The following is a 26,983-nucleotide window of genomic DNA, read 5'->3' on the forward strand; positions in this document are numbered from 1 at the left end:
CCTCTCTAAAACTTCCTTCTCCTCGCAGTAGTCAACACAAAAAGCATACTCATGATCACATCATTCCTTCTCTCTCAAACTTCTGCAGACCTTTCATCCATTTACAATAGAATCGAAGTAGTACCATGGCCTGCAGGTTTGGTGGTAACCAGCCACCAAGACAGTTCCCGGTGATCCTGGTATTCAGACCTGATTACATTGTATCAGGGTTGGTTTGTGTGACCAACAACAAACAGCGGTCATGATGCTATGTCACTTCTGAGGCTATGTTATAAAAGACACTGTGCCTTCTCTCTTGATCTTTCTTAGGTCACTCATTCTTGGGAAGCTAGGTGCCATGTCATGAGGATACTCAAGCTCCCTGTGGAGAGGTCTACATGGGGAGAAACCGAGGCATTGTGCTAACAGCCATGTGGGTGAGCTATGTTGGAAGCGAATCCTCCAGCTCCAGATGACTGCGGCCTCAGCTGACAGCTCGACTGCAACTTCATGGAAGACTGAGCAGGAACCACCCAGCAAAGCCGCTCCTGGACCCTCAGAAACGTGGGAGATAGCAAATGTTTACTCTTATAAACTGCCACGTCTGGGGGGAATTTTTATGTTGTTATTAGATAACTAATACACTCATGAGCTGGCCCCTTGTACCACGCCAAACTCATCTGCTGACACTTAGCCTCTATTCTCTCTATTTGGGTACCTGCTTCCTTGCCAATCCTGGCATGAGAAGCAGGTTCCCATTTCAGGGGTTCTTCTTGCTGCAGGAATGCCCCTCCCCCAGATATGTGTACCTGAGTCATTTCCTCACCGTGGTTTTAATTTGCATTTCCCTGATGGACAGGTACAACGAACATCTTGTTATGTGTTTATTTGCCGTCTGTAGCTCCTCTTCAGTGAAGTGTTCATTTGAGTTTTTGTCCATTTTCTAGTTGGATTGTTTGCCTTTTGGATATTGAGTTTTGAGAGTTCTTCATGTATTCTAGATATGAATCTCTTGTTGGGTATGTGATTTGCAAATATTTGATTTCTCTAGTCAGCATTTTATAGTTTTTATCATACAAATCCTGTGCATGTTTTATTAGATTTACTCCTAGATATTTCATTTTCTTTAGAGCAATTATAAATGGCATTACTTATTTTATTCCAGTTTTCACTTGTTTTCTACAAATGCAATTGATATTTGTGTATTGATCTAGTATCCTTCAACTTTGTTGAACTCACTTATTAGTTATAGGAAGGATTTTATATGTCCTTAGAATTTTCTGTGTCAACAATCATGTCATCTGTAAATAAAAACAGTTTTATTTCTTCATTTCCATCTGTATGCTTTCTATTCTTTTCATGCCTGATTGAATTAGCCAGAACTTGTAACACCATGTTGAATAAGAGTAATGAGAGCAGGTCTCTTTGACTTGTTTCCAATCTTAGAGAGAAAGCGTTCAGTCTTTCACAGTTAAGTGCAATGTTAACTGTAGGTTTTTTGGAGGTGCTCTTTGTGAGCTCCCCTCTATTTCTAGTTTGCTGAGAGCTTTTATTGTAAATGGGTGCTGAATTTTGTCAAATGCATTTTCTGCATTAATTGGTACATAATTGTTCTTGATTTAGTGCATTACATTGATTCAGTTTTGAATATTAAACAAGTCTTGCATATATGGAATAAATACCACTTGGTCATGATGTATTATTATTTTTATACATTGCTGTATTTGATTTGCTAATATTTTATTAAGAATTTTTACATCTAAATTCATGACAGATATTGGTCAGTATTTTTTATTTTTTACTGTCTTTGGTTTTGGTTGAAAACAATTTCATAGGGGTAAAACTGGCCTCATGAAATGAGTTAGGAAGTGTTCCTTGCTCTCTATTTTCTGAAAGAGAATGTTGTGTTTTTAAGTAATGTTATTTTTTCAAGATTAACAACAATGTGCTGGAGAATCCATAAACATAGTAGGATATTAAGGGAAAGAAGGACCAACTTTGCACATTCCTCCTTCACAATTAGCGTGTTCTTCGCTGGAGTCCACTGTGTATTTGTCGCTCAGTCTACGAGACTTCTAGTGTGGAGGAAATGTGAATCTGATGTGTGTCTTCCTACTCACTGGCACTTTAAGAAACACAAAAGAAAGATTAGAGATTAGCTCTTGTGTAAGAAGCTTATGCAACAGCTAAAATTTTAATTACTTTCTAACTACTTAACATCTGCCCTTTAACTCCTTTTCTGTATATAATTAATAATGCTTTCCTATCTGTCCAAAGGCATCAATAACCAAGGATTGTAGAAGTATAGAATATATATTTTTAAAAGCATTTTATGATATTCAGTCTTAAAATTTGTGTACAGTAAAACTCACTCTCTGTAATGCACAGTTCTCTGAGTTTTGACAAACGCGTAGAGTTGTATATCCACCACTACAATCAAGATATCAGATAGTTCCATCACCCTTCAAAGATCTCTTGCATTTTCTGTTTATAGTCAGCGCCTCCCCTCAATCCCTGGCAACCACTGATCTGTTCTCCAAGTCTGTAGTTTTGGCTTTTCCAAAATATCATACATAAAATCAGACAACATAGAGACCTTTGGCTCTAGATTCTTTCGTATGGAAAATGTGTTTACTATATGAAAGAATCATCTTTGTCCATATGTACATAGTCATCTATGTCATTACATATTTTTATCAATTTCTTTCCTATTTTTTTTCCCTGCAAGTTTCCTGCTGGCTTTATTTCTTGTGTCTGTGAAATCTTAGAGTGTCCAACACACCCAATTTCTTTTAGAGGAATTCTTTGGTCATCGTCACCTTGTTTAGAGCCATGTGAACCCATTAGCTGGCTGCTAAGATCATAGACAGACAACTGAGCAAAAGTCGGTCGTCACTAGTCTAGCCAATGACCAATGAAGTGATGCAGTACAAGAACTCTGTCCAAGAGAGGCTGTGTGTGTTGACTGCTGATTGGCCAGTCTGTCCAAATCCTTTAAGACTCAGTGGCAGCAGAAGTAGTAGAGGCGGAGATAGAAAGAGCAGCCACTTGGAACGGGGAACAATGGAAGCATTCCATGAAGACACAAGACAATCAGATCTTTAGATCTTCACAGTTTCTTGAACAATGTGTCATTCTCCACAAAGCCTTGCTGAGGGTCACTGAGTTCCCTGTCTTCCCCTTGTATCCCATATTTTTGCTATTTTCATTGTTCTCTCTTTCTAGATGTTCAAAAATTTCTTCTTTTATTTGTTTCAAGAACTTCTTTTATCATTCTTTTAGGGTAGGACTTCTGGTGACAGATTCTCTTAGTATTCCTTTGTCTGAGGATGTCTTTATTTCCCCTTCATTCCTGAAGGGTAAATTCACTTGCTACAGGATTCAGAGTTGACAATTATTTTCTTTCAGGACTTGAAAATTTTGTGCCACTTCCCCCATGGTTTCTGATAAGAAATCCTCTGTCATTCAAGTTGTTTTCCCTCTGTAGGCAAGATGGTATCTCTTTTTAACTGCTTCCAAAATTTTTGCTTTGTCTTTCTTTTTCTGGTTTGGTTATGATGTATTTTGGCAGAGATTTTCTTGGGTTTATACCATTGGGTATTGGTAGCTTCGTGACACCATAGATAGGCTTACGTCTTTCACCAAATTTTGGAAATTTTCAGCTATTATTTCTTCAAGTACTTTTTCAGCCTCAACCTTTTCTCCTCTCTTTCTGGAACTCTGATGACATGAATGTTAGAGATTTTACTTTCGCAGATCACTGAGGTTCTATTAATTTTTCTGGTCTATTTTCTCTTTTGTTCAGATAAGAAAATTTGTATTGTTCTGTCTTTAAGTTCACTGAGTTTTTTCTCTGTCCTTTCCGTTGTGTTGTTGAGCACATCCATTGAGTCGTTTATGTTGGTTATTGTATTTTTCAGTTCTAAAATTTTCATTTCATTCTTCTTTAGATACATTGTTATTGCACAATGGTAGTGAAAATTCAGGTTGCTTACTGGGGCTCCCCTGACATCACTCTAATAGGGAGGAGGAGGGGTGAATATTATCGCTGGTTGGAGATGAAAGTTCACCCATGCGGCCTTCTCTGATACTACCCGAGGTGGGGGTAGGGTTACCTTATTATAGCTGGGCCAAGATGGAAATCTCCCTACTCAGCCTTTGCGGATGGAGTTGAGGTTGACCATATTTTTTCCATGATGATTGACTGGAGTAGGGTTTTTTTTGTTGCTTAAATGGTTTCTGCCTTACTGGATTTCATCTTCCTGGTCATTTGTCTAGAGAGAACAGGCTTTTTGAGAGGCTTTTTTTGTCTGCTTCTGTTGGTGTTTCTGGGTTGCTGTCCTGCATGCACTTCAGGATATACAAAGCAAAAAGAAAACAGGGAAACTTATTACCATGTTGTTTCTTGAGTCCTAAGTTCCCTATTTGGTCTCCTTTCTTCTCTTGACTTCCTAAAATATTCTTATGCTTGCTTCATGTATAATATCCAGGATTTTTAGCTGTATTTAGCAGGAAGCATGGGAAGAAGTATGTCTACTCCATGTTGGTCCAGAACTGGCAAGAACATAAACTTTTAAGTCTGTAAAGCAATTTAAGAATTTTCTAATCCTAAACCCTTGAGAGCTGTATTAGAATCACATTGGGAGAGTCTTTTCAAATTATATACTTGGCCTTTCCACACCCCCTTCCCCCCTCACTCTCCATTCTCCTAAGTCTCCCACGGAGGGAGAAGAGTTGTGGCATAGCAGCCCTCCCCTGCTGCCCTCAACATTGAGAATCACTGGGTTACAAACCCTGTCACTGATGAATGTGGTTTCTCTCTCTCAAGTGTGTTGGGACGGAAAACAATTGAGAACCCTGGCATGCTAAATCGTTCATTTTGTATATGGGGAAACTGAGACTCAAAGAGGTGGCAATCTTCTCACATAGCAGACTTGTGGTCAAACCAAGCCTACGCATGGGTCTAGAATAATACTTCTCAGACGTTAATGTGCAAACAGTTCACCTTGGTACCTTGTTAATATGCAGCTTCTGATTCGGTAGATCTGGAGCAGGGCCTGAGATCCTGCTTTTCTAACAAGTGCCCAGGTGGTGCTGATGCTGTTTCACTTTGACTAGCAACATTCTAGAACACTCAGCTTGTTGCTCTTTCCACTGCCCTTATGAATTGCAGTCGTTCACCAAAGAAATGGAGAAAATGTGAGAGTTTGACAGATAAGCCCCTAATTATCCCTGAGCTGGTGAGTAGAAGTAGAGAAACATGTGAATGGTAATGGAGACGCAGAGAAGGGAGTGGAAAGACCTATCCAGAGACCAAACACTCTGCTGGCTCTGCAAGGTGTTTGCTACCTTCAAAACTCCTCTAATTTTGGTAAAGACCATGGGAAAGCTTGTTTTAAAACCCTTAAGCTGTTTAGCTGCCCATGTGATCTGCTTGGGGCTGCAGGTTAAGGATCTTTCCCTGCCTAGGAAGGATGAATTGACCTTCTTTCTCTATAATCTTATGCAGGACAATTCTCTAAGATGTAACAACTTAGAGAAGGCACACTGCAATTCACTGGCAAGGCATGAGAGTAACTGGCAACACATGCATCTTGGTCCGTGTCTGCTTTGCTGTAGTATTGTAGAGAGACAGCTGAGTATGAAAGGTATTCCCAGGCCTGGGCCTTGCTCTTGGTGCCACAACTAACTTTATATGCAGTCTTAAATAAATCACAATTTCTCTATGACAAATTTGTCAAAAGAGCTTAATGATACTGGCATATGGGCTAAGGTCTATTTAAAACTGTATAAACTGATGTACAAAATAATACTAGTGGCTCAATGAAATTGGAATATTGAAGTCAAGTGTCCCACTGAATTGGATTGTAGCCTGAGTTGTATGACCTGAAGCCTTTGGGTATGGAAGATCCAGCAATCAATTCTCGAATAAATGTCATCAGTTAAGAGTTCCCAGCTATCTCTTGGGCTCTTTCTCTGTCAAGTACCACTGAGTTTTATGTCAGTCCTCATCTGTGGTTCCTGACTTGTGGTTCCCTCTCTCTGAGGAAATACATACAATACCAATTAGGGAGAGATATTATATACTTCTCAATGTCACTGCTCACATGATCAGTGTCCCCACTGCAGTAAGGGGCACTATGGTTCACTCTCTTTTTTCTAGTTATCTAGAGTCCTATAAAAATTATGTCATGGTGTGTATCTAGGTAGGTATTTGTGTGTGTGACAGAGAGAGAGATTGATTGTGTGCATGGGGATGTGTGTGTCAGGGAAGGAATGGTGGGTAGCATGGAGTAAAGCTGGGAATGGGGAAGGACAAAAGATATTGAATCACAAACCACAAATCCACCCTTGTATAGCAACACTGTGTGTGTTTGTGAATTCAGTACCTGTTTGTTGACAGGAGAGAGCCCAAGTCAGTTTTGTAAGAGAATCCAATTATCAGAAAACTCCTAAGCCTGTCCCAGTCTCACCTTGTGTTCCTCCACCTTCTTTGCACCTAGGTTGGTGCTCTAAGCTTATGACGGGGAGATTAGGTAGCATGAGGGTATTACAGAGAGATAAATCAGGATGCAAAGATCCTTTATTCTTCCACTGTGAAGAAGGCAACTGGACAGCTTATAGGAGCAACATTCAGCTCAGTGAGTATTTCTCCATTTCTGATGAGTTTAAGCAGAATATAATCAAGGGCTTGGGGGAGAGCGTTGAGCTGGTTCTAAAACAAAGAAATGGAAGAAGAGAACACACTGAACTTGTGGGCTTGGACTGGGGTTAGGGATGGAAATGGGAGAAAACATGAGGAAACGCAACTAAATTTCCTTATAATGCCACATGAGCTAATAAGTGAAATTTGATTATTATAAGGTCACTGCAAACCTAGATTATTAGTCATTATTCATTCAGAAGGAACCCAAAACTGAGGCTTCCTTTTTGTGGCTCCATGGCAAACAGTTTTCTGGGAAAGGAGGGTTTGGGGGACTACATGACCTTAGAGCAAACAGTTCTCTACTCCCAGGATGTGCCTGAAAGCTTGGCCGAGGCACCAAGAGGCTGACAGACCGTGTGAGGGTAAGGAGAAAGGAAGCTGAGAGCCAGCTTGGGAATGACCACAGGGCACTGTGGGTGGCTTACCCTTCCTTTTCTGAGGTTAAAGTGTTTGTTTGTTCCAATCTGAAGCAAGGTACTTGCTGGATTTTTGGTTTTGCTTTTTCATGGCCTTGGTTTGGGTCTTCCTTGGCTCTGCAAATTACTTGATTCTGTCTGCCTTGGCAGGACGCTGGGTGACATTTATGGGCCCAACCTCATCAGTGGAGGAAAAGTACTCCACCCCCTCTCTTAGTCCATTAACAAAGGAATCATCTATCTGTCCATGTCTTTGCTGAGAAAGACAGAACTGGAAGTCTAGGGTGATAATAGCAGCATCAGAGAACTTGACTCAAGGATCTTCCGAAACTGCCCTTTTTTACCTGGAATTTATGGAGGATCCTCCTCTGCAGCTTCCTACAGCTGAGCTCTGCTGCCCTGGGTCTAAGGCGACACTAACCCCAGTTCCCTACAAAACTATGTCTTGAAACATTACATTCCTGCCTCTGCTTCTTTCTGCAGAAGAACAGCTTGTAATCTTTAAAAGGGGAAGGGCTAACATTGCTTAAAACACAGGAAAACATTCTGCCTCATGAAGGAATGAATTAGTTGACAATTTTGGGGGCAAAAATGTGATGCCTCTTACAGCTAAAATCAAGACTGATGCTGGATTCAGGATTTTTGGCTCCAGGGGTGCCCTTGGAATTCCTAGGAAAGCATGGTTGGGATAAGTTTAGCCTTGGTGACATCTATGGCTGACACGATTGACTTCCAAGGCAGGAAAGGGTCATACTTGCTCTGCTCCTTCTAAAGGTTTTATAGGGAGACCTAGAGGGTGAATCTATGCCACAAACACTCTAGGGATTGGTTGACTGTCCTAGGTACTCAAAAATGAAATATTGTACGTGAAACATACAACAAACATCATAACAATCATCATCCATAGCGCAAATCCTGAGGGCCATGAGGATGCAGGGGTTAACCAGGCAGCTTTTAGGTAATCTTCCTGAAGAGAATTCTTTTACATGATGCATCACAGCTAGAATTAGACGTGAGCTCTATCCAAGCCTAGAGGTGCAACTTCTAAATTAAATAAACTTGCCAAAGAAACTTGCAAGAAAAAGGAGGAAGTGTAAGCAGGGGAAGATGGAAGTCAAGTGTGATTTTTAAGTTCTCCAAAGTTGCTGAGTGGTGTCAAAGGAATCCAAGAAAAGCTTCTTAAGACAGAATTTTGAGACCAGGAATAAGTTAATAGCTCGGGGTTTGGGGAATGCAGAGTATTATCCAGCAAGTGCTGATGACAACTGCCACTTGGGCACGTGACCAGCAGCAGACGGCCCAGGAGAAGGGGTGTCGCGGGGTGGGTGAACCTGTGTCACAACCAGGTTTGCGTGCATGTGCATGGTTTCCTTGACTTCCAGAAGATCTGGTACACAGGTACTCTTTTTTGAGTACTTTTCACCAAATACTCTATTTATATTATCCCCTCTAACGTTCCCCATAACCCTAAAAAGAAGGTATTATTTGATTCATTTTATACATGGAATGAGGCCCAGAGAGCCTCATTATGCAATGTGTGCAATTTATCCAAGGTCACACAGCCAGTTTTGTGGAGCAGGAATTTGAAACTATGTCTATTTGATTCTAAAGCCCATACTGTTTACACTATATTGTCTCCCAAAGGATAATTTAACTGATTGTAATTATTAGGCCTCATGTTATAGACTCTGGATCTAACATGGTAGGGTGATAGTTAGAGTTTCAGATAAAATAGAATATTCCCAGTTAAATTTGAATTTCAAATAAGCAACAAATGATTTTTTTAAGTATAAGTATGTACCATGCAACATTTGGGATATACTTATACTGAAAAATTATTTGTTGTTTACATGAAATTTAAATTTAATTGGATGCCCTGTATTTTCATTTGCTGAATCTGGCAATCTTAGTCCTAGTAGATTTTCCAGATGAGAGAAAGGAAAGTTTGTGTTTTCTTACTACTTTGAAAGAATTGGGAAGTCTAAAAAACTTGATCTGAGAGAAATTCTCTAGTTTTCCTCTGCAGCTTTGGCAGAGCTGGGATGTGTCAGTTACTGGAGGCACACTCTGAGAATAATGCTGGTCTTGGCTGCCTACCAGTGATTCCCATGGTCCCAACTATACTTGGGAGAGGCACAGTCTTTGCCTGTTTACCTGGAAAGGAGAGGGCCCACAGCACAAGAATTGGAGTCAGTGAGCAGAGCAGCTGGTAATACATTTCCTAAAGCTACTTAGGGCTTTGTGAGGTGAAGATCAGCTGATGCTTTCTCTTTGGTTTGATGGAGAAGGTCACAGGGTCAGGATCTCAAGACCCAAGGTTCAAGGGATTAGCTAGATTTCTTCATTTATTTAGTCACTCATATGCCAAATATATATGACGCACCTACTATGTGCCAGGCAATGTTGCAGGTTTTGAGGCTACAGAAATGACCCAAAACTGAAAAAGTGGCCTCCTGGAGCATATTCCAGTGGGGGATTGAGACAGGATCCATAGCATGAGAAGGTGATCCAGGCTCCTGACGTTCATCATCCCTGGTACCAGCTCACGGATCAGTCGATGTATTTCTATTGAAGAAGTTGAGGACTGGCAGGGGAGAATGAAAATAGCAATTGGCGAAAAGAAACTAAGTAAAAAATATCTTGGAGGCAAGAATAACAATTTAACCTGATTTTGAAAGTAATTAGAAAAAGTTAACGAACTTGAGGTTATACAATAAGATTTGAAAGATGCGCAGTGTGGCGGAAAGAGAGAGAGACGATTAGCATGAGCCAAAGATTGTCAGAGAGAATCCAAGCTAAGAATATCAGCATAAATCTGTGGGTGAAACAAGGAATCTTCATAAAGCAAAGCTCCCAGGCGGTAGACTATGGAAGGGGTTGTTTTAGGGTAAGAAATTAAGGCTGCTTGGAAGTTCTTTGGAGATTTTCAGAATCATCCTTCCCAGGCTAAGTATGATCAACATTTGTGATAGAAAAGGAGAAAGAAAAAACAATGTCATCCGTTAGCTTAGCATAGTTATTTTTAAAATTTATCTTTGTTAATCATGCTCTTTTATTTGTACTTGAAGAATGACAATGTACATTTCTGTAGTTAAAATAAAAGTCTGTGAAAACTACGTTGGATATGTCCATGATTTGGATAGGAGAAAATATCGAAGATTTCTGAGAAATGTGCCTGGATGTGGAGTTAAAGTACCAACTTCCTGCTTAATCACTCTGCGTTGACTTCCCTATTTGTGTATGTGTGTGTGTGTGTGTGTGTGTGTGTGTGTGTGTGTGTTGGGGTGTATTGAGTACTACATGGATGTTGTATTCCTGGTTCAGAGCTCTCCCTGTCCAGACAACTACATTGTCATCTCCCAGAACTAAGAGAGAAGTCTCTGTTTGACAGGGGGATAAAACAAAATAAGGACCATGAAGAACAAAGCCCATAAAAAATGAGCCAGTAAACATCGAGTCAGGTTATTTTGCAGCTGGATAGAGAAATATGTAAAGCTTAAATAACATACCTGTGCTGTAAAGACTGTAGATATCATTAGTTCATTTTCCTCTCTTACAGATGGAACTGGTGGTCACAGAGGCGAAGTACAACATTATAATAAATTCACATAGAAAGCTAGCAGTGAACATATCTACCTAGATTTTTGAGCTTTTAAATTTATCAGTTGCCAGTTTACAACCCACTATATTGAGTGCCTCCATCTATTAATATCATGTTTTCTTTAAAATACCTTTAAAAGATAACTTTTTCTTGTGTGTCAACACAAAATACTGTGCTTCTTTGTCAAGGTGCTTTTCTTCCCAAGTTTACAGTAAAGGTCTAATAAGCAATGGTCCCCACATCTTGAAAGATTTTCTTTTTTTCTCTCATTGTTTAAGGAGCCTGAAAAAGAGCCATCAGCCGGCAAAGGACCATCAGAATGAGTGACAGCACTACTTTAGCTCCTCCAGCTTCAAACCAGGGTCCCACTACCCCACGCAAAGGGCCTCCCAAGTTCAAGCAGAGGCAGACTCGCCAATTCAAGAGCAAACCTCCTAAGAAAGGTGTGAAAGGGTAAGACCAAGATGAAAAAGACAACTTTCTATTGTCCTCCCCCCCAAAAAAAACTGCTTTGGTTTTGAGAAATTAGTGCTTACAATGTTAAGCAGACTTACAAAAATTTCCATCCCATCCTCTATTTTCTTCTCTAACACAATCTTTGCTGAATCATTTCCATTAGCCCTGGAATCTTTGTCTCTCAGCTCCCAGGCCTATGGCCAACTTCAAAATGGCAAATGGAACCTGGCAAAGTGACCTTTGACTTGACCTTCCAGACTTTTCTTGACCACCCCTTTTTGCCAACATATCCTATGCTTTAATCTGGATACTGAAAAACTTTTCATTTCAGAACACAGTTTATTTTCAAGGCTTTAAATGTTATGTCTTCATTTCTTTGTTTTTCTCTTTCTTTTCTTGGCAAAATCCTACTTATTTTCCAACACACACTCACATATTAACTTCTTTCTGAAGTCGTTACTGACTCTCTTAGGTAAATATCATTATTTTCATGTTTGCATTTTGTACATTCAGCTATCACAACTTGTATTATTTTGTATTACGTTTCTTTATTTACATCTGTTCCCTGATGCTGAGATCCTTTAGAGAAAATTCGTTTGTTTTTCCTTAGCTCCCTGTGTCTAACACAATGCTTGGCACATAGTAGATGCTTAATAAACGCTTTTGGATAACAAAACAAATGGAGAAAGGAATCATTTTAATGCATCTCATATTGCTTTCTCATTTCAATGTCTATTTTAAAAAGTAGAGCTTGACCAAATTGCTCCACCGATAACTCTTTCTGACTCCCAGTTGTCTTAGGCTAAATATTCACAGGGGGTAAAAATCTCTCTCCCCTGGGACATACTGTCTAAAACTTGCCCAAGTAACATTTTCTTTGCGCCAGTTTAATCCAAACAAAGAGAATTTCTCAAATACAAAACTTCTCTTCTTCTTCTCCCTTGAGTCAGGAAACTCTTTACGTGAGTCATTCCAGGATGCTTTTGCTCTGATCACAGCTAATTTCTCTTTTTCTTTTTTCCCATAGGTTTGGAGATGACATTCCAGGCATGGAGGGGCTAGGAACAGGTGAGCCACCCAAGGATTTCAGTGAAGAGTTTACACTTGGAGTTTCATGTTTCTATCTACTTCAGGCCTCAAGGGGCAGGTGAAAGTTAGCGGAAATGCCTAAGGCAGCAGATCTTTTGAAAATCTAGAAATGTGGGGTTTTAATTTAACCTCCTAAGTAAGTATGTGTGTGCCCAGATGCAAAAACTAAAAGAAATCAGACAGGCCCAAGGTTTAATGAATCTTCTTGTTTCCTTAAACAACTCTTGGGGGCATATAATGATAAACTGGAGACTTCCACAGTAGACAGATTCTCAGAATGAGCCTAGCCCAACTTCTTTATTTTTCAGAAGAAATCTGAGACTAGACAAATTAAGTGAGTGACAATCTGAGGCCACAGAGTGAGGTCTTGGAAACAAGGGTGGGGCCTGGAGAACCTTTCTACTCTAGCAGGCAAACCATCCCCTTACCAGCTTCCTCTTTTTACACATCCTCTGGCACCCAGAACAGGGCCTTACACGCTAAATGTATTCAATACAGTATTTTTTAATTGGCTAAAACATTGCGTTCATTGGATAATGAATGCAAATTACTGTATATTCCTTTTTAAAAAAATTAATACTTTATTTTTTTAGAGTAGTTTTAGGTTTATAGAGAAATTACACAGAAAGCAAAGAGTTCCTACATGCGCCTTCTGCCACCTTCCTCTCCCTGTACGTAGAGTTTCCTCTATCATTAACATCTTACGTTAGTGTGGTACGTTTGTTACCATTGATGAAGCAATATCGATACATCATTATTAAGTGGAGTCTACAGCTTACGTTAGGGTTCACTCCTTGTGTTGTTCAGTTCTATAGTTTTTGACAAATGTGCAATGTCATGTATTTACCATTACATTTTCACACAGAATATTTTCACTGCCCTAAAAATCCCCTGTGCACCACCTGTTCATCGCTCCCTCCCCCTAAACTCCTGACAACCACTAATCTTTTTACTGTCTTTATAATTTTGCCTTTTCCAGATTGTCATATAGTTAGACTCATAAAGGATATATAGCTTTTCCAGACTGGCTTCTTTGGTTTAGCAATATTTATTCATTTAAGCTTCCTCCATGTCATTACACGTCTTGAGAGATCGTTTCTTTTTACCACTGAATAATATTTTACTGTATGGTTGTATGACAGTTTATTTGTCCTATTGAAGGACATCTTGTTTCTTCCAAGTTTTGGAAATTATGAATAAAGCTGCTGTAAACATCCTTGTGCCAGTTTTTGTGTGGACATAATTTTTCAACTCATCCAATACACTTTTGACAAGTGGTGGCACTCATAGCAATCAGTGTCCTTACCAAGCAATTCTCAGTGTATTCGTTTTTTGCAGTGGATTGCCAATCCTGGGATCTCAAATACATTTTCTAGGCACTTTATAAAGCTCATTTGCTGTTCTTCTAAATTAACTGCTTCTGTGTTTTGGCTGTGTATATATAAGACCAGCCAACTCACTTTGGACTCCAGAAGATATGCTTAACTCTGCCAACATACTTAGAATAGTGGAAAAAGGCTTATACTGAGGGAAAGTCTGAGGTCTTTGATCTGGTTCTGGCGCCATCCCTCAACTGTGTGGTTTCTTGCTAGGTATTTAATCTCTCTGGATATCATTCAGCTTCTCCATAACTGCTGTTTGATATCTTATTGCCTGATGCAAGGGACTGGAATAGATGATGCCTTGAAGTCACTTCTCAATGTGTGATTTGATATTCACATTTAAAAAAATGTAAAGGAACTGAAAAACAAGTCACAGAGGCCCATGGAACCCATCTGGATTAGTAGAAGATAAGGAGATTGTGGATTTCCAGACTATGGAAATTTAATGTGCTCCTATTTCTCATTTTAACACTTGGCCTAACTAGAATCCCACTTCTCTTCTTTCCTTAGTCATTGTGCTTTGGGGAGACCTTGTATGATCAGTTAGCTGCACCCCCAAAGGGTAGCCTCAGTCAAAAACCTTGGGTTACCTCCCCAAAGAGGATAAAGAATAAAACCAGCAAAAATGCCTCGTGGTGGGGGGCCGGCTGGTGGCACAGCAGTTAAGTGCGCATGTTCTGCTTCAGCGGCCCAGGGTTTGCCAGTTCAGATCCCAGGTGTGGACATGGCCCCGATTGGCAAGCCATGCTGTGGCAGGCATCCCACACATAAAGTAGAGGAAGATGGGCACAGATGTTAGCTCAGGGCCAGTTTTCCTCAGCAAAAACGAGGAAGATTGGCAGCAGATATTAGATCAGGGCTAATCTTCCTCAGGAAGAAAAAAAAAAATCCTTGGGAGAGCTCCTGTTCCAGGGGCATCAGAACTCTGCAGGATTAATAAAGCAGTTGATCTGATCCCTCCTGGGCTGCAGGGCCATTCTAGATAACTTCCCAGTCGCAGGGACAATGAATAGGAGAGAGGAATGCGGCGTCTCTGCCTTTTTGAGCAGACGAGGCCTTCCTGAGGATGAGGTTGGCTTACGAGTTCTTCTTCCCTCTCTTATAGATATCACGGTGATTTGTCCCTGGGAGGCATTCAGCCACCTGGAATTGCATGAGCTTGCTCAGTTTGGGATCATCTGAGGCACCAGAGGTTCTGCCGCTCTCTACAGCATCTATATTGACTCTGATCACTTCTGCCCTATTGATCTGCCGGAGTCTTGAAATTCAGCTGTTCGGATGTGGTTTCTTTGGCTTACACAGTCATTTCCTATAAGTTCCTACCAAGAGTTCGCTTAGTGTCAGACTTTCTTGCTGTGTAGCTCAGCTCAGAACAGTGGGTGAAAACCAACCTTTGTTAGGGCATTTCAAACTTTACTACCTTTTTCTGTCAGCTGGTTAGAAGTCACCACTATTTCTCCACATTTGGCTTATTTGTTAAGTCCTACAAATCTATTTTTGCTAGGCATTTATTTTGATGAGTAGTAAACTTTTGAGATAACATTTATGTCACTCCCCTCCCCTTGTTATTTAATAAAGGAGATATTTACCTTGAATCTCATAATGAAGTTGTATTAAATGCTATATGGAAATACCTGATGCCCTTTTCTGAGAACCAATTAAACAAAGAAGGCACAGCCATGCAGGAAATGAGCACACTGCAGGCAAAGAGCACGGGATTGAGTCAAGTCCTGATTGTGCTTTGTAACTTTGTAAATCCTGCACTTTCTGGGTCTGAATTTTATTGAACTAGGCTATTCCTGAGGTCTCACGCAGCTTTAAATTGTACAGCTCTAAGCTGGTGGAAGACTGCAGATTTAAACTCAGGATTCCAACGATGGGAGTCTAAAAAGTGCCTTGATTCATTTATTGAAAAGATTTACATACCACAAAGTTTAGACTGAGAGGCAAAGGACAGGTAGCTGAACCCTCTAAATAAAATGATGGTTTGCTTCATCCCTGGGGTTGTGTCAAATGTAATGTGCACATAACTTTCTTTCCCCAAGTCTTTCAAAGCAATTGTGTAACACAAACGCTGCCTCTGTCTGACTTGAATGCCTTAGGTACTAGCAGTGTTAATTTCTTCATTTCAGTTTTGTAATCTGTGGTAAAAGAATGGAGTAAATTAACTGAAAAGAGAGGTAAGATGATGGAGAGGAAAAAGATTTGGGTTCTAATCCTGACTTTACCAGTAAATTGCTCCATAATTTTAGGCAAAGATCTTATTGTTTGATCCTCCAGGTTGCCTGAATTAGATAATCTAAGGTTCGTGGTAGCAATGAATTCTGTGACTTTGAGCTAGGTCCTCAGAGTCTGAGCATGAGAATTAGAGATCAGCGCTCAAGAAAATTTCTTCTGCAGGCTTTGTGTGAACTATTTTGCACAACCGACCTAGTGACCTTCTGGATTGGTAGAGGGTAAGGAGACTACAGATTTACAGACTGTGGAATTTAAAGTGCTCCTATTTATCTTGTAACCCTTGGCCTGGCAAGAATTCTACTTCTGTTCCCTCCTTAGTGGAAAAGAAAAATGACAAAAGAGAAAGTAAGGTATAAATTCAAAAGTGGAACCATGACATGGGGGAGGTAACGGGCACTTCCTCCTCCAGCGGGAGCGCCCGCCTCCACCCACACACCTGCTTGCCAACCAGCTGCTCCACCAGACAGCCAGAGCCTGCGGTCTGCACTTGCTCACCCCAGTGTGTCTGTCAGTGAGGGAGGTCTGGATTCTTCTCCAGCTGAGTGAGACTCTGGGCCACATTTAGCTTACTTTGCAAATGTTTCTCTAAACGTGAAGCAATAGCGTTGACAAAAAGAGAATGCATCCAAAGGCCAGGATGGAGAAAGATCTAGAAACCATGCAAATAAAGAACTGTTGAAGGAATGAATAGTATTTTGCCTAGGAGAGAAAAATATAATTGCCAGCAATTGCCTGTAATGAAGAGGATGAAGCAGACCTATTTCATGTAGTATTCTAGCATTTAGTGGTAAACTGGAATAGATATGATATAAAGCCCATTCAAACTATAGAATTCTATTCTTTCTATTCCTGAATTCTAATTTTATCATCTCTATTATTTCTAATAATAAACAAAAAACCTCTATTATATTAAAAGCACTTATGAAAGAGATAAAGGTAAATCCTTGTTCCCGTCAGAGTCCTGGCAGCAGAAATGCCATACTCAGAGTAATTGAGGAAGTTTTAACAAAGGGACTATTTACAAAGGCTGGGGAAGAGTTAAGGAGAATCTACAAAAGGTAGCACACTAATGTTGAGTTAGCAACAGCTTTGGGGCTACAGCATTACCAACCCTAGGCCTGAAGGAACCCCAGGAGGTCTGCTCCAACTATAAGAAAGGACCCCCTCAGAGGACTGTGACCTTCAGTACAGGGATATAGCTGACCCACAGGGATCTTGTGGGCAATCAGGAGGAGGTGCGGGTGAGACAATAAATACGTTAATGGAGTTCTTCTCCCATTCTTTACTCTCCTGTTGATGCCTCCCATTGGATAAACTCAACTGGAAGTCAGAGGGCAAAGGAGCCCATTAATGTGTCAGTAAAGTTCACTTCCAACAGCAAAGCTCAGATGGAGAAGGGTGGAGAGTGGATGTGATGGGGCGAATGGGAAAGATTCAGCATAGCAATAATATTGAAGAACAGACACTATTGGTCAGCCAGGGATTTTTAGTTACAGTTGGGAAATAGTATGGATATGTTAAAAACCTCCAAAGGTGATTCTGATGCAAACCCCTGGAGTGGCAGAAGGACAGTTTTAAATACAAAGAACAAATAGAAAAGACACAATAGATGAAAAAGAACAATTGCAGAAGGAAATTACCACAGAATTTAAGGGTTTGGAGGAGTTTTTGAAATATTCTGATACTTTCCTGATAATTAGAACAACAGAGACTCTCTTGTTAAAAACACAAGATTTGGGCCCCACTCCAGATTTTCTGAATAAAAATCTCCAAGGTAGATTTCCAAGGTAGAGATCTTAGAGTCTGTATTTTTATTATTTATTTATTTATTTTGCTTGTGAGGAAGATGGGACCTGGGCTAACATCTATTACCAATCTTCCTCTTTTTGCTTGAGGAGGATTGCTGCTGAGCCAACGTCCATGCCAATCTTCCTTTATTTTATGTGGACACTGCCCCAGCATGGCTTGACAAGCAGTGCTAGGTCTGTGCCCAGGATCCAAATCCATGAACCTCAGGCTGGTGGAGCGGAGCAGGCAAACTTAACCGCTACACCACCAGGCCAGCCCCAGAATCTGTATTTTTAATGAGGGCCCCACGTGATTCTTATATTTGTGCCAGTTTGAAAACACTGATGTGGTCCAAGCCTATATTTTAAACATTAGGAATTAACTAATTATTACCACCCAGTGATCTATTTAATGGATTCTACTTTCCCCCAATAACATATGTAACATGTGTGAGAACAGGAGCTAACACTCGAGTGTTCTGATTCTCAGACTGTTTTGTTGACTGATACAATAGGCATGCCTCGCTACTCCACACCTAACCCAGCAAAATTCATCTTCATTTGCAAGAATGTCAGAGAGTTCGGAATGTGTCGGACTGAAGCAATTGCAAGAAGTATAGGGCCAAAAGGCACCACCATTCCCAGGGCTGACCTCTTGCCATGGCCTCACATGGTCACCCTCCCTCTGTAGCCTAGGTCACTCCCTGTCCTCATCTGCATCCTCTGTCTCGGCAGGTGGCCGCAGTGACCTTCACTTATCTTCCACCTCTTTCCTGTTTGTTCACACCCTTGCTTAGAAGTTGGGGTTGATGGTGCTGGTGATGTAGGCATCGACCCACATTCTAGGGCTCGGTAGCATTCCAGCCAGAGCAGAAAGCAGAAGATAAGGAGAAAATACTCCTCTGGACTGCCCTATTTTAGGCAAATGTACACAGTTGTTATCAAATAATTGCTACTGTGCAGTTGACTTTTTTCTTTGCACAATGAAGAAAGCAAGAATCACTATAAACTGAAGAAAGGAGGGAGAGTCTTTTCTCGACAACTAAAGAAGTTAAGGAAAAACTCATGCAGACGAGAATAATTGATAAAACCCATATCTAGTACAAGAGGAAAAACGATCACACAAGACTAAAAAACATAAAAACTAATATTACAACAACTAAGCAAATATGACACAGAATTGTTTTAAAGAGAAAAACAGAATAGGACTTATGTTTCATAAAAGGCTAGAGGGAAAGGCTTGTACGGGCCACAAATGTGTGGATGTATAAACCAGCACAGTGCAGTTTGCAGCTCTAAATGAGTTGTTTAACTTTCTTCCTCCTTCACGAGGGCAGAGTCAGAGTGATGAAAAAGGAAATTTAAAAGCAAGAATCATAAACTGATTGTCCACATCAACCACACCTTCTTTCATGGCAGAACAATCAGGAGGCCTGGGTCCTGGCTGGCTCTGCTGCCCGGCACCGCCGGATCATCAGCTAAGCCGCTCAGCTTCTTGGGGCTCAACGTTTGAGGAAAAAAGCAAGGGTATTGGACTAAATGATCACCAAGACCCTTTTCAGCATAAAATTCTAAAAGTCGAATAATCTAAACATATTTCAAGCATAAACGAGCCTTTCCCTTTATGGCCAGAAGTTCAAAGGCCCTGAGGCTCCAGGTCCAGCTCTTTTCGGAATGAGAGTTCACACACTTGCCTTTCCCATTTCTCCTGGGCGTAGTAGTCCAATCAAATCATGTCGCGCACTGCCACCTGCTGTAGTGACTGAGCACTCCGTGAACACGTGGGGATGTAACCATTTCTAGTAGAGGATGTAAATCCATCGAGCTAGTTCTGAATTCATTCTCACTCATCGACCAATTTCAACTGTTGTACTGCTTGGCTATGGAAAGGTAATCCGTGCATGAGACAGGCATTAAAAGGATATAAATGTGGACACAGCACAAGGTAAGTCTCACTTCCACCCAATGCCCTGTGTCTCGATCCACTTCTCAGTCAATCCCTGTTATCAGAATGCTGTGAACGGTTCCAGGGACAATCTGTGCATAGACATACTTGTGTATATACAGTTTTTCTTTGCACAATGATATACTATATTCCCTCTTCTATGCCTGGCTTTTTCACTTTTTTAATCTTGGGCATTACTCCATGGCTGTACGTTTTTATCTACCTCACAGTTCCATTTGTATGATTGGAATTTAATTTGTCTATGCAGTCTTATACTGATGGACATTTTGGACGTTTTCAGGCTTTTATATCTTTCCTCAAATGTCTGCACATGGATGACACATTCGCACAGATTTATCTCTAGGATAAATTCCTAGTAGTAGAATGGAGGTATTTTGAAGGAAAGATATTGCCAAATTAGCCACCAAAGATTTTGTAACTGTTAACAGAAAATATACAATTAATATGTATTTTTTCTAATACTCTCACCTACACAGAATACTATTAAATTTTATTTTACCTGAGATTGAACAGATTTTCATAAGTTTAAAAGCCACTTTTGTGTCTTTGTGAATTGTCTGCTTATGTTCTTTGCCTGTTTTCCTACGAGATGACTGATCTTTGTATTGAATTGTAAGATGTTAATCTCTATCACCTGTCTATCTGTCTATCTATCTATCCACTTATCTATCTATCTATCATCTATCTACCTCTGTCTCTGTCTCTCTGTCAAAGGAAATATCTGCCTTTTATCTGCGATAAAAATATTTTTCCCATTTTCTTTTTTTAACTTTCATTAATATCACTTTTCACTATGTAGACATTTCAAATTTTATATAGTCATATTTATCAATTTTAAGGACTTCTGTATATTTTATTTTACTTAGGTTTTTCCTATTCCAAATTTTAAAAAATCTTACATATTTTACTTTAAATCTTTGATCCATCTGAAAATTATCTTTGCAGAAAGTATTTTCCCCAGGTAAGTAGTGAAGTATTCTAATAGAATTTGTTTATTGAGTAATACAGTTCCACACTATTGAATTGCTATGCTTATTATGTGGCTCTTTTTCTGTGCTTTCTGTTGTTACACTGATCTATCCACGTTTAAATAGCTACCAACTTCAGAGTATTAGGTCTAAGAGAACTTTCATCATCTCGTTGTGCTTCTTTTTCATACATTTCAGGATATTATCGCATGTGTTTTTTTAATTTATAATTAGAATCAGCTCGTCTAAGTCTTCCTACTCCCATCCTGTACACACACCCTCACCCAAAATTCTCTTGGTACTCTTTTTTTATTGTGCTAGAAAACACGTAACATGAAATCTACCCTCTCAACATTTTTGAGTGCACAATATTGTTAACTGTAAGCACAATGTTGCACAATAGATCACTAGAACTTTTTCATTTTGCATGACTGAAACTTTATACCCAATAAATAGTAATTCTGTCTCCCCCCACCCCAGCCCATGGCAAATACTGTTCTACTTTCTGTTTTTAAGAACTTCAATACTTTAGATCCTTCATGTAAGTGGAATTGTGCAGTATTTGTCTTTCTGTAATTAGCTTTTTCACCTAGTACAATATCCTCGAGGTACGTTCATGTTGTAGTACATGATAGTATCTCCTTCTTTTTATGGCTGAATAATATTCCCCTATATGTATATACAATATTTTCTTTATCCATTCGTCTGTCAATAGACATTTAGTTTGTTTTCACCTCCTGGCTATTGAGAATAATGCTGTAATGAACACAGGACTGCAAAATCTCTTCAAGATCCTCATTTCAATTATTTTGGGTATATACCCAGAAGTGGAATTGCTGGATCATATGGTAGGTCCATTTTAAATATTTTGAGGAACTTCCATACTGTTTTCTGTAGCAGCTGCACCATTTTATATTCCACCAACAGTGCACAAGGATTCCAATTTCTCCACATCCTTGCCAACACTTGTTATTTCCTTTTTTTTTATAATGGCCATTATAACAGGTGTGAGGTGATATGTCATTGTGGTTTTGATTTGCATTTCCCTGATGATAAGTGATGCTGAGCATCTTTTCATATACCTGTTGGCCATCTGTATGTCTTCTTTGAAGAAATGTCTATTCAAGTCTTTTACTCACTTTTTAATTAGGTTATTTGTTGTTTGTTGAGTTGTATGAGTTCATGACATATTTTGTTTAGTAATCTCTTACTAGATATATGGTTAAAAATATTTTCTCCTATTCTGTAGGTTGCCTTTCCACTCTGTTGCTTGTTTCCTTTGCTGTGCAGAAGCTTTTTAGTTTAATGTAGTCCCACTTTATTTTCATTTTTGTTTCCTGTGTTTTCGATGTCACATTCATGAAATCATTGCCAAGACCAATGTTATGATATTTTTCTTCTAAGAGTTTTATAGTTTCAGGTCTTACATTTAAGTCTTTAATCCATTTAGAGTTGATTTTATCTGTGGTGTAGGATAAGGGTCCCATTTCATTCTTTTGCATGTGGATGTGCAGTTTTCCCATTACCATTTGTTAAAGAGAATTTCCTTCCTCCATTGTGCAGTCTTGGCACCCTAGTTGAGGATCATTTGACTGTATATACATGGATTTATTTCTGGGCATTCTATTCTGTTTCATTGGTCTGTATGTCTGTCATATTGCCAATACCACACTGTTTTGATTATTGTAGCTTTACAATATGTTTGAAATCAGGAAGTCTAAGGCAACCAGCTTTGTTGTTCTTTGTCAAGACCATTTTGGCTATTAGGATTGCTTTTTCTCTATCTGTAAACAACGTTGTTGGGATTTTGATAGGAATTGCTTTGAATTTGTAGATTGCTTTGGGTAGTACGTACATTTTAAGAATACTAAGTCTTCCAGTCCACGAGCACAGAGTATCTTTCCATTTATTTGTGTCTTCTTTAAGTTCTTTCAGCAATGTCTTGAGTTTTCAGTGTACAAATCTTTCATCTATTTGGTTAAATTTACACCTCAATATTTTATTCTTTTTGATACTATTGTATATGGGATTGTTTGCTTTAAATCCTCTTGGTGGATTTGTTGTTAGTGTATAAAAACACAACTGATATTTGTATATTGATTTGGTATTGTGCAACTTTCTTGAATTTATTAGTTCTAAAAGTCTTTTGTGTGGAATTGTTAGGGTTTTCTCTATATAAGATGCTGTCATATTATGGAGCTTCTCTTGTACTTGACAAGTCATTTTTCTCTTGCTACTTTCAAAATTCTGTCTTTGACTTTTGACAATTTGATTATGAAGTGTCTCAGTGTGGATTTCTTCAGTTCATCCTGGTTGAAGCTGTTGGGCTTCTTGAATCAGTACGTCCCTTTCCTTTCTGGATTTGGGAAGTTTTCAGTCATTTTTTAAAAATAAATTTTCCGCCCCTTTCTCTCTTCTTCTTCTGGGACCCCCATAATATGCATATTGGTCTCATTTATAGTGTCCCATAAATCCTTTAGAGTTTCCTGACTCTTTTTTATTATTTTTTCTTTTTATTCCTCTGACTTGATAATTTCAAATGACTTGTCTTTGAGCTTGCTGATTCTTTTGTTTCATCAAGTTTGCTGTTGAACCCCTCTTGTAATCCATATACCTCTGTTTCTTTAGGATCAGTTCCTGAAGATTTTTTTTTCCGTTTTTGGGCTATGTTTCCTTGTTTCCTCATGTGTCTCACAACTTTATGTTGGATCTTCACATTTGAAAAAACAATCACTTCTACCAATCTTTTTGGACTGGCTTCATAGTTGGGGAGACCCTCACCAATCAGCCTTCCTAGAGATTCTGGGGTCTCTGGCAGCTTTCTTCTTGGGGGGGGGGGATGCAATTTCTCTTGGCCTGTGCATACAATTTTTTAATTAGAAAGGCTTGCCAGTTTCTTTTCAGGTGCTTGTAATCTCTTGCTCCCTCTGATGTCTGTGGTTCTGAAAGTTCTCTGGTTCTATAGCAGCAATCTGCCCTGCTTTCGCTTGTTGTCATCAGCCACCAGGCATCTGAAGTATCCAGGCTCCTCATCAGCACCCATCGTCAGATGAGGCTGATGCTAGTCTCTTGGGTGGCCCTCCAAAAAGCTGGAAACTTTGAATTAATTAGACTGATTAATTGAAAAGTTTACTCCTCTCCCTCCTTCTTGATGGAAAAGCCTCAAGTTGTGCAGCTTTTGATTGCACGAAGCCATGCAACCTGCAGAAAGCTGCCTCCTTCTCTTTGTTCTCAGTGGCCTCTAAGCATCCAAACTATGCCAGTTCTGTCAGTGTTCCAAGTGAGATGACACAGAAACCAGCCCTTTGGGAGCCCTCTGAAAAGCTAGAATGTTTGGAGCATGATCCAGTATTCTCTTTTCCTCCAAGGGGAAATTTGCAGCCTGAGTATTTCCCTCCCAGTGCTGAGCTATGCCAGCCTGGGGAATAGGCTAACACAGATAAAGTGAAATTACTCATCTTACTCATTTCAATGCAGCTGTTCTCAGCTTTGTGCTTGCCTGGGGTACTGCAGCTTCTTAATTTGATTCTGGAAATCTCATAAAGGCATTCTGTTAAATAAGTGTTTGTGGGGAACAAAGGCTAGATTTTCTATTCTACCATCTTGGTGATGTCATCTCCTCTATTGGTATTTTTATTAGAAATGTATTTAGTACATAATTAGGAAAGAATTGATACCTTTATGTTATCAAAGTTTCTTATTCAATAACAGGAAATTATTCAAGTATCATACACTTGAATATATGTAGTTATCCAAGTATTCTTTTAAATACTTTAAAAGTCTTTTAAAGTTTTGGTCATATAGAACTTCTATGTTTCTTATTAATTAATTTCCGTTATAAGTAGTACTATCTTTCATAATTGGTTATTATTTTCATATAGAAAAGCTATAGACATTTATAGATCAACTGCATACTTAACTAATTTAATAAGTTCTTAGATTATTTTAAATCATTTTTTATTTGATAACTTTGGGGTTTCCAGATATATATTAATCACTTCTTTTTCTTTTGCTATACTGTCATACCATTTGAAGAGAAATTGAATCGAAAACCAAAAAAGGTGTCATTTAAGGCTTAATGTATTTTTTATATCAATAATATGTTATCACATGAGACTGATGAATTGAAAAGTATAATGTCTGTCTACAAATATTGAATCAAATAAAATGCTGACATTGGGCAGAATAAATTCTTTTTTTTCCAAATAAGCTGACATTTGCCAAGAGAAAAAATTACATATCTTGCCATTTTTCAGTCTTCTCAACTTGAGATCTTCTCCATGGCCTGCCTGATGTCATGGTGGAAGGTGTGAGATGCAAGCATGAAGGTAAGGATCAGAATAGGAAAAAGAAGCAAATAGGATGCTCTGGCTGTATTAATTCAATAAATCTTCCACGGGACATTATGGAGGCCTATTGTGGATAGTTTTACAAGGCTCTGGAGCTACAGAGATGAATAAGTAAAGATTTTTCCAAATGCATTTTCACATCTGTAAAGTGGAGGAAATAGCAACTATTTCAGGGGAGTGTATTTTGAAGGTTACATGAGATAAGAAGGTAATGCCTGGCTCATAGTAAATACTCAATGATCACATTATGATTTCTATTATTATTATTATTCTGAATCTCTTGCTTTCAAGGTGTGTATAGCCTAGCACAGGGTTGCAGTTTGCTAGGAGAAGGGAATCATCAGCTACACGATGGCACTGGTAGATGTTGTGGTTGTGTCTAGGGAGTGATGAGGAGTAAAGTCAGGAAGAGTAATAACATGAGTGAATCTGTCCACTCCTCTCCATTTCCATCGTTTCATGGATGAAGGTTTACAACCTCTAAATAATCCCCCTGTTCTCACCCTTGCCCTCCAATACGTCCTCCAGATTGCAGCACAGTGTCTGTCTCCCCAGAAGTTAGAACACAAACTCTGTGAGAACAGAGACCTTGTACTATTATTCTTGGCTGTGTACTCAGTGTCCGGCATGGAGCCAGGCAGATAGTAAGCACTCAGTAGATATCTGTTGAATGAATTAATAAATAATGAATTAAAAGGCTCTGGCTGTAGCCTTCCTATCAGTCTAAAGGCATCCTCCTTCATACTGGCCTTGTATTCATGAGTGCTCATTTGGCAAAATTGACAAAACCCTAGATGTTCGTAGGCTCAGCATTTGCAAGCTCATCTGAAACTTCCACATACACTCTTTTCTTCCTGAAAGTCAAGAACCTTCATGTGAAATTTCAGTTAAAGACATATGTACCAGAACCCTACTTGCACATTCTTCACTGGTTTAGCAGAATTCTTTTGCTCCATGTTTTTTAGGAATCACCATCTAGTAACTAAATCTTTTGTTTTCTATTAGAGGCTGCAAAGATTTAGGCATATTAGCTCCCGTTTTTAGCTCTATTATATAACATACACTGTCTAGCAGTATAGAGAAGGCCGTTAGAGATAATTAGTTGTGGGGTTAATTTACAAAGCTTCTGGTTTTGTTCTTTATATTTCTATTGTTCAACCTTTCTATTAATACCCTTGAACATGCTTAGGGAAACATTGTGGTGGCAAATTTTGTCTCACACTTCAGAGTCTGATATAGCTAAGTTCCTTGATGCTGTAATCAATCTTATTTTTAATTATGTTGAATACATATCCACCCTTTGAAGTGGGACAGTCTTATTTTATAGACAATGCCCAGAGGGAGTGAGTGACATCCTCTAGAATTACAGAGAAAGCTAGGGGTGGGACATGAATGAGAACCTGGGAGATGACCAACTCCTGGCTTAAAGCTTCAGCTCCTGTTATGGATTTTCCCATTCTTCATAGCAAACGTGGACAGAGCAACCCCTCAAATATATATAAATCTGTATATATGTACAAACACATACATGTATATATACATATGTATATATAGTATGCATGAGTATGTGTGTGTGTGTGTGTGTGTGATCTCAGATGAAGCAGTAGAAAAATTGTTGAACAAGGGAAAGAAGAAATTAATATTTATTTAACACCTCCCACCTATGTACTTGATGATTTAGATTAATCCAATTTAGTCCTGAGAATAACAATCCAATATATACATTATTAATACCATTTTACACTATGGGAGAATAAGACAGTGAGGTTAAAGTAGCAGAACTTTGATTATGCTGGTTTCTGAACACCAATTGAAAATTTATTTTCATTACATCTATTTGCACAAGATTAAAAAGGACTTAAAGTATTTTAAACAGTAAAGAGTAAATGATTAGTTCCGCGGAAATGGAAAAAGTGGTACTGTTTTAAGATATTCTGGGAATAACATATATATGGCCTCAGTTAAAACATATTCAATTGTGTGATGACTTTTCTCCTTGAAGTTTAGAGAAATTTATATAAATTTAATAAACTTTTTATCATCAAC

The 26,983-nt window shown here is 39.1% G+C and overlaps 1 protein-coding gene across 1 annotated transcript; it reads left to right on the forward strand.

Moving 5' to 3' along the window:
• Window positions 1–880: 880 nt before the first annotated feature.
• PDE6H (phosphodiesterase 6H) lies at window positions 881–15,228 on the forward strand. The gene is made up of 4 exons (XM_014834205.3): window positions 881–998; window positions 10,981–11,155; window positions 12,186–12,226; window positions 14,735–15,228. The coding sequence occupies exons 2-4, from the start codon at window positions 11,022–11,024 to the stop codon at window positions 14,809–14,811; spliced, it is 252 nt and encodes an 83-aa protein (XP_014689691.1). The 5' UTR covers window positions 881–998; window positions 10,981–11,021; the 3' UTR covers window positions 14,812–15,228.
• The last annotated feature ends 11,755 nt before the right edge of the window (window positions 15,229–26,983 follow it).

The sequence above is a fragment of the Equus asinus genome, chromosome 22 (genome assembly GCF_041296235.1).
Source record: "Equus asinus isolate D_3611 breed Donkey chromosome 22, EquAss-T2T_v2, whole genome shotgun sequence".
In the NCBI taxonomy this organism is placed as follows: domain Eukaryota; kingdom Metazoa; phylum Chordata; class Mammalia; order Perissodactyla; family Equidae; genus Equus; species Equus asinus.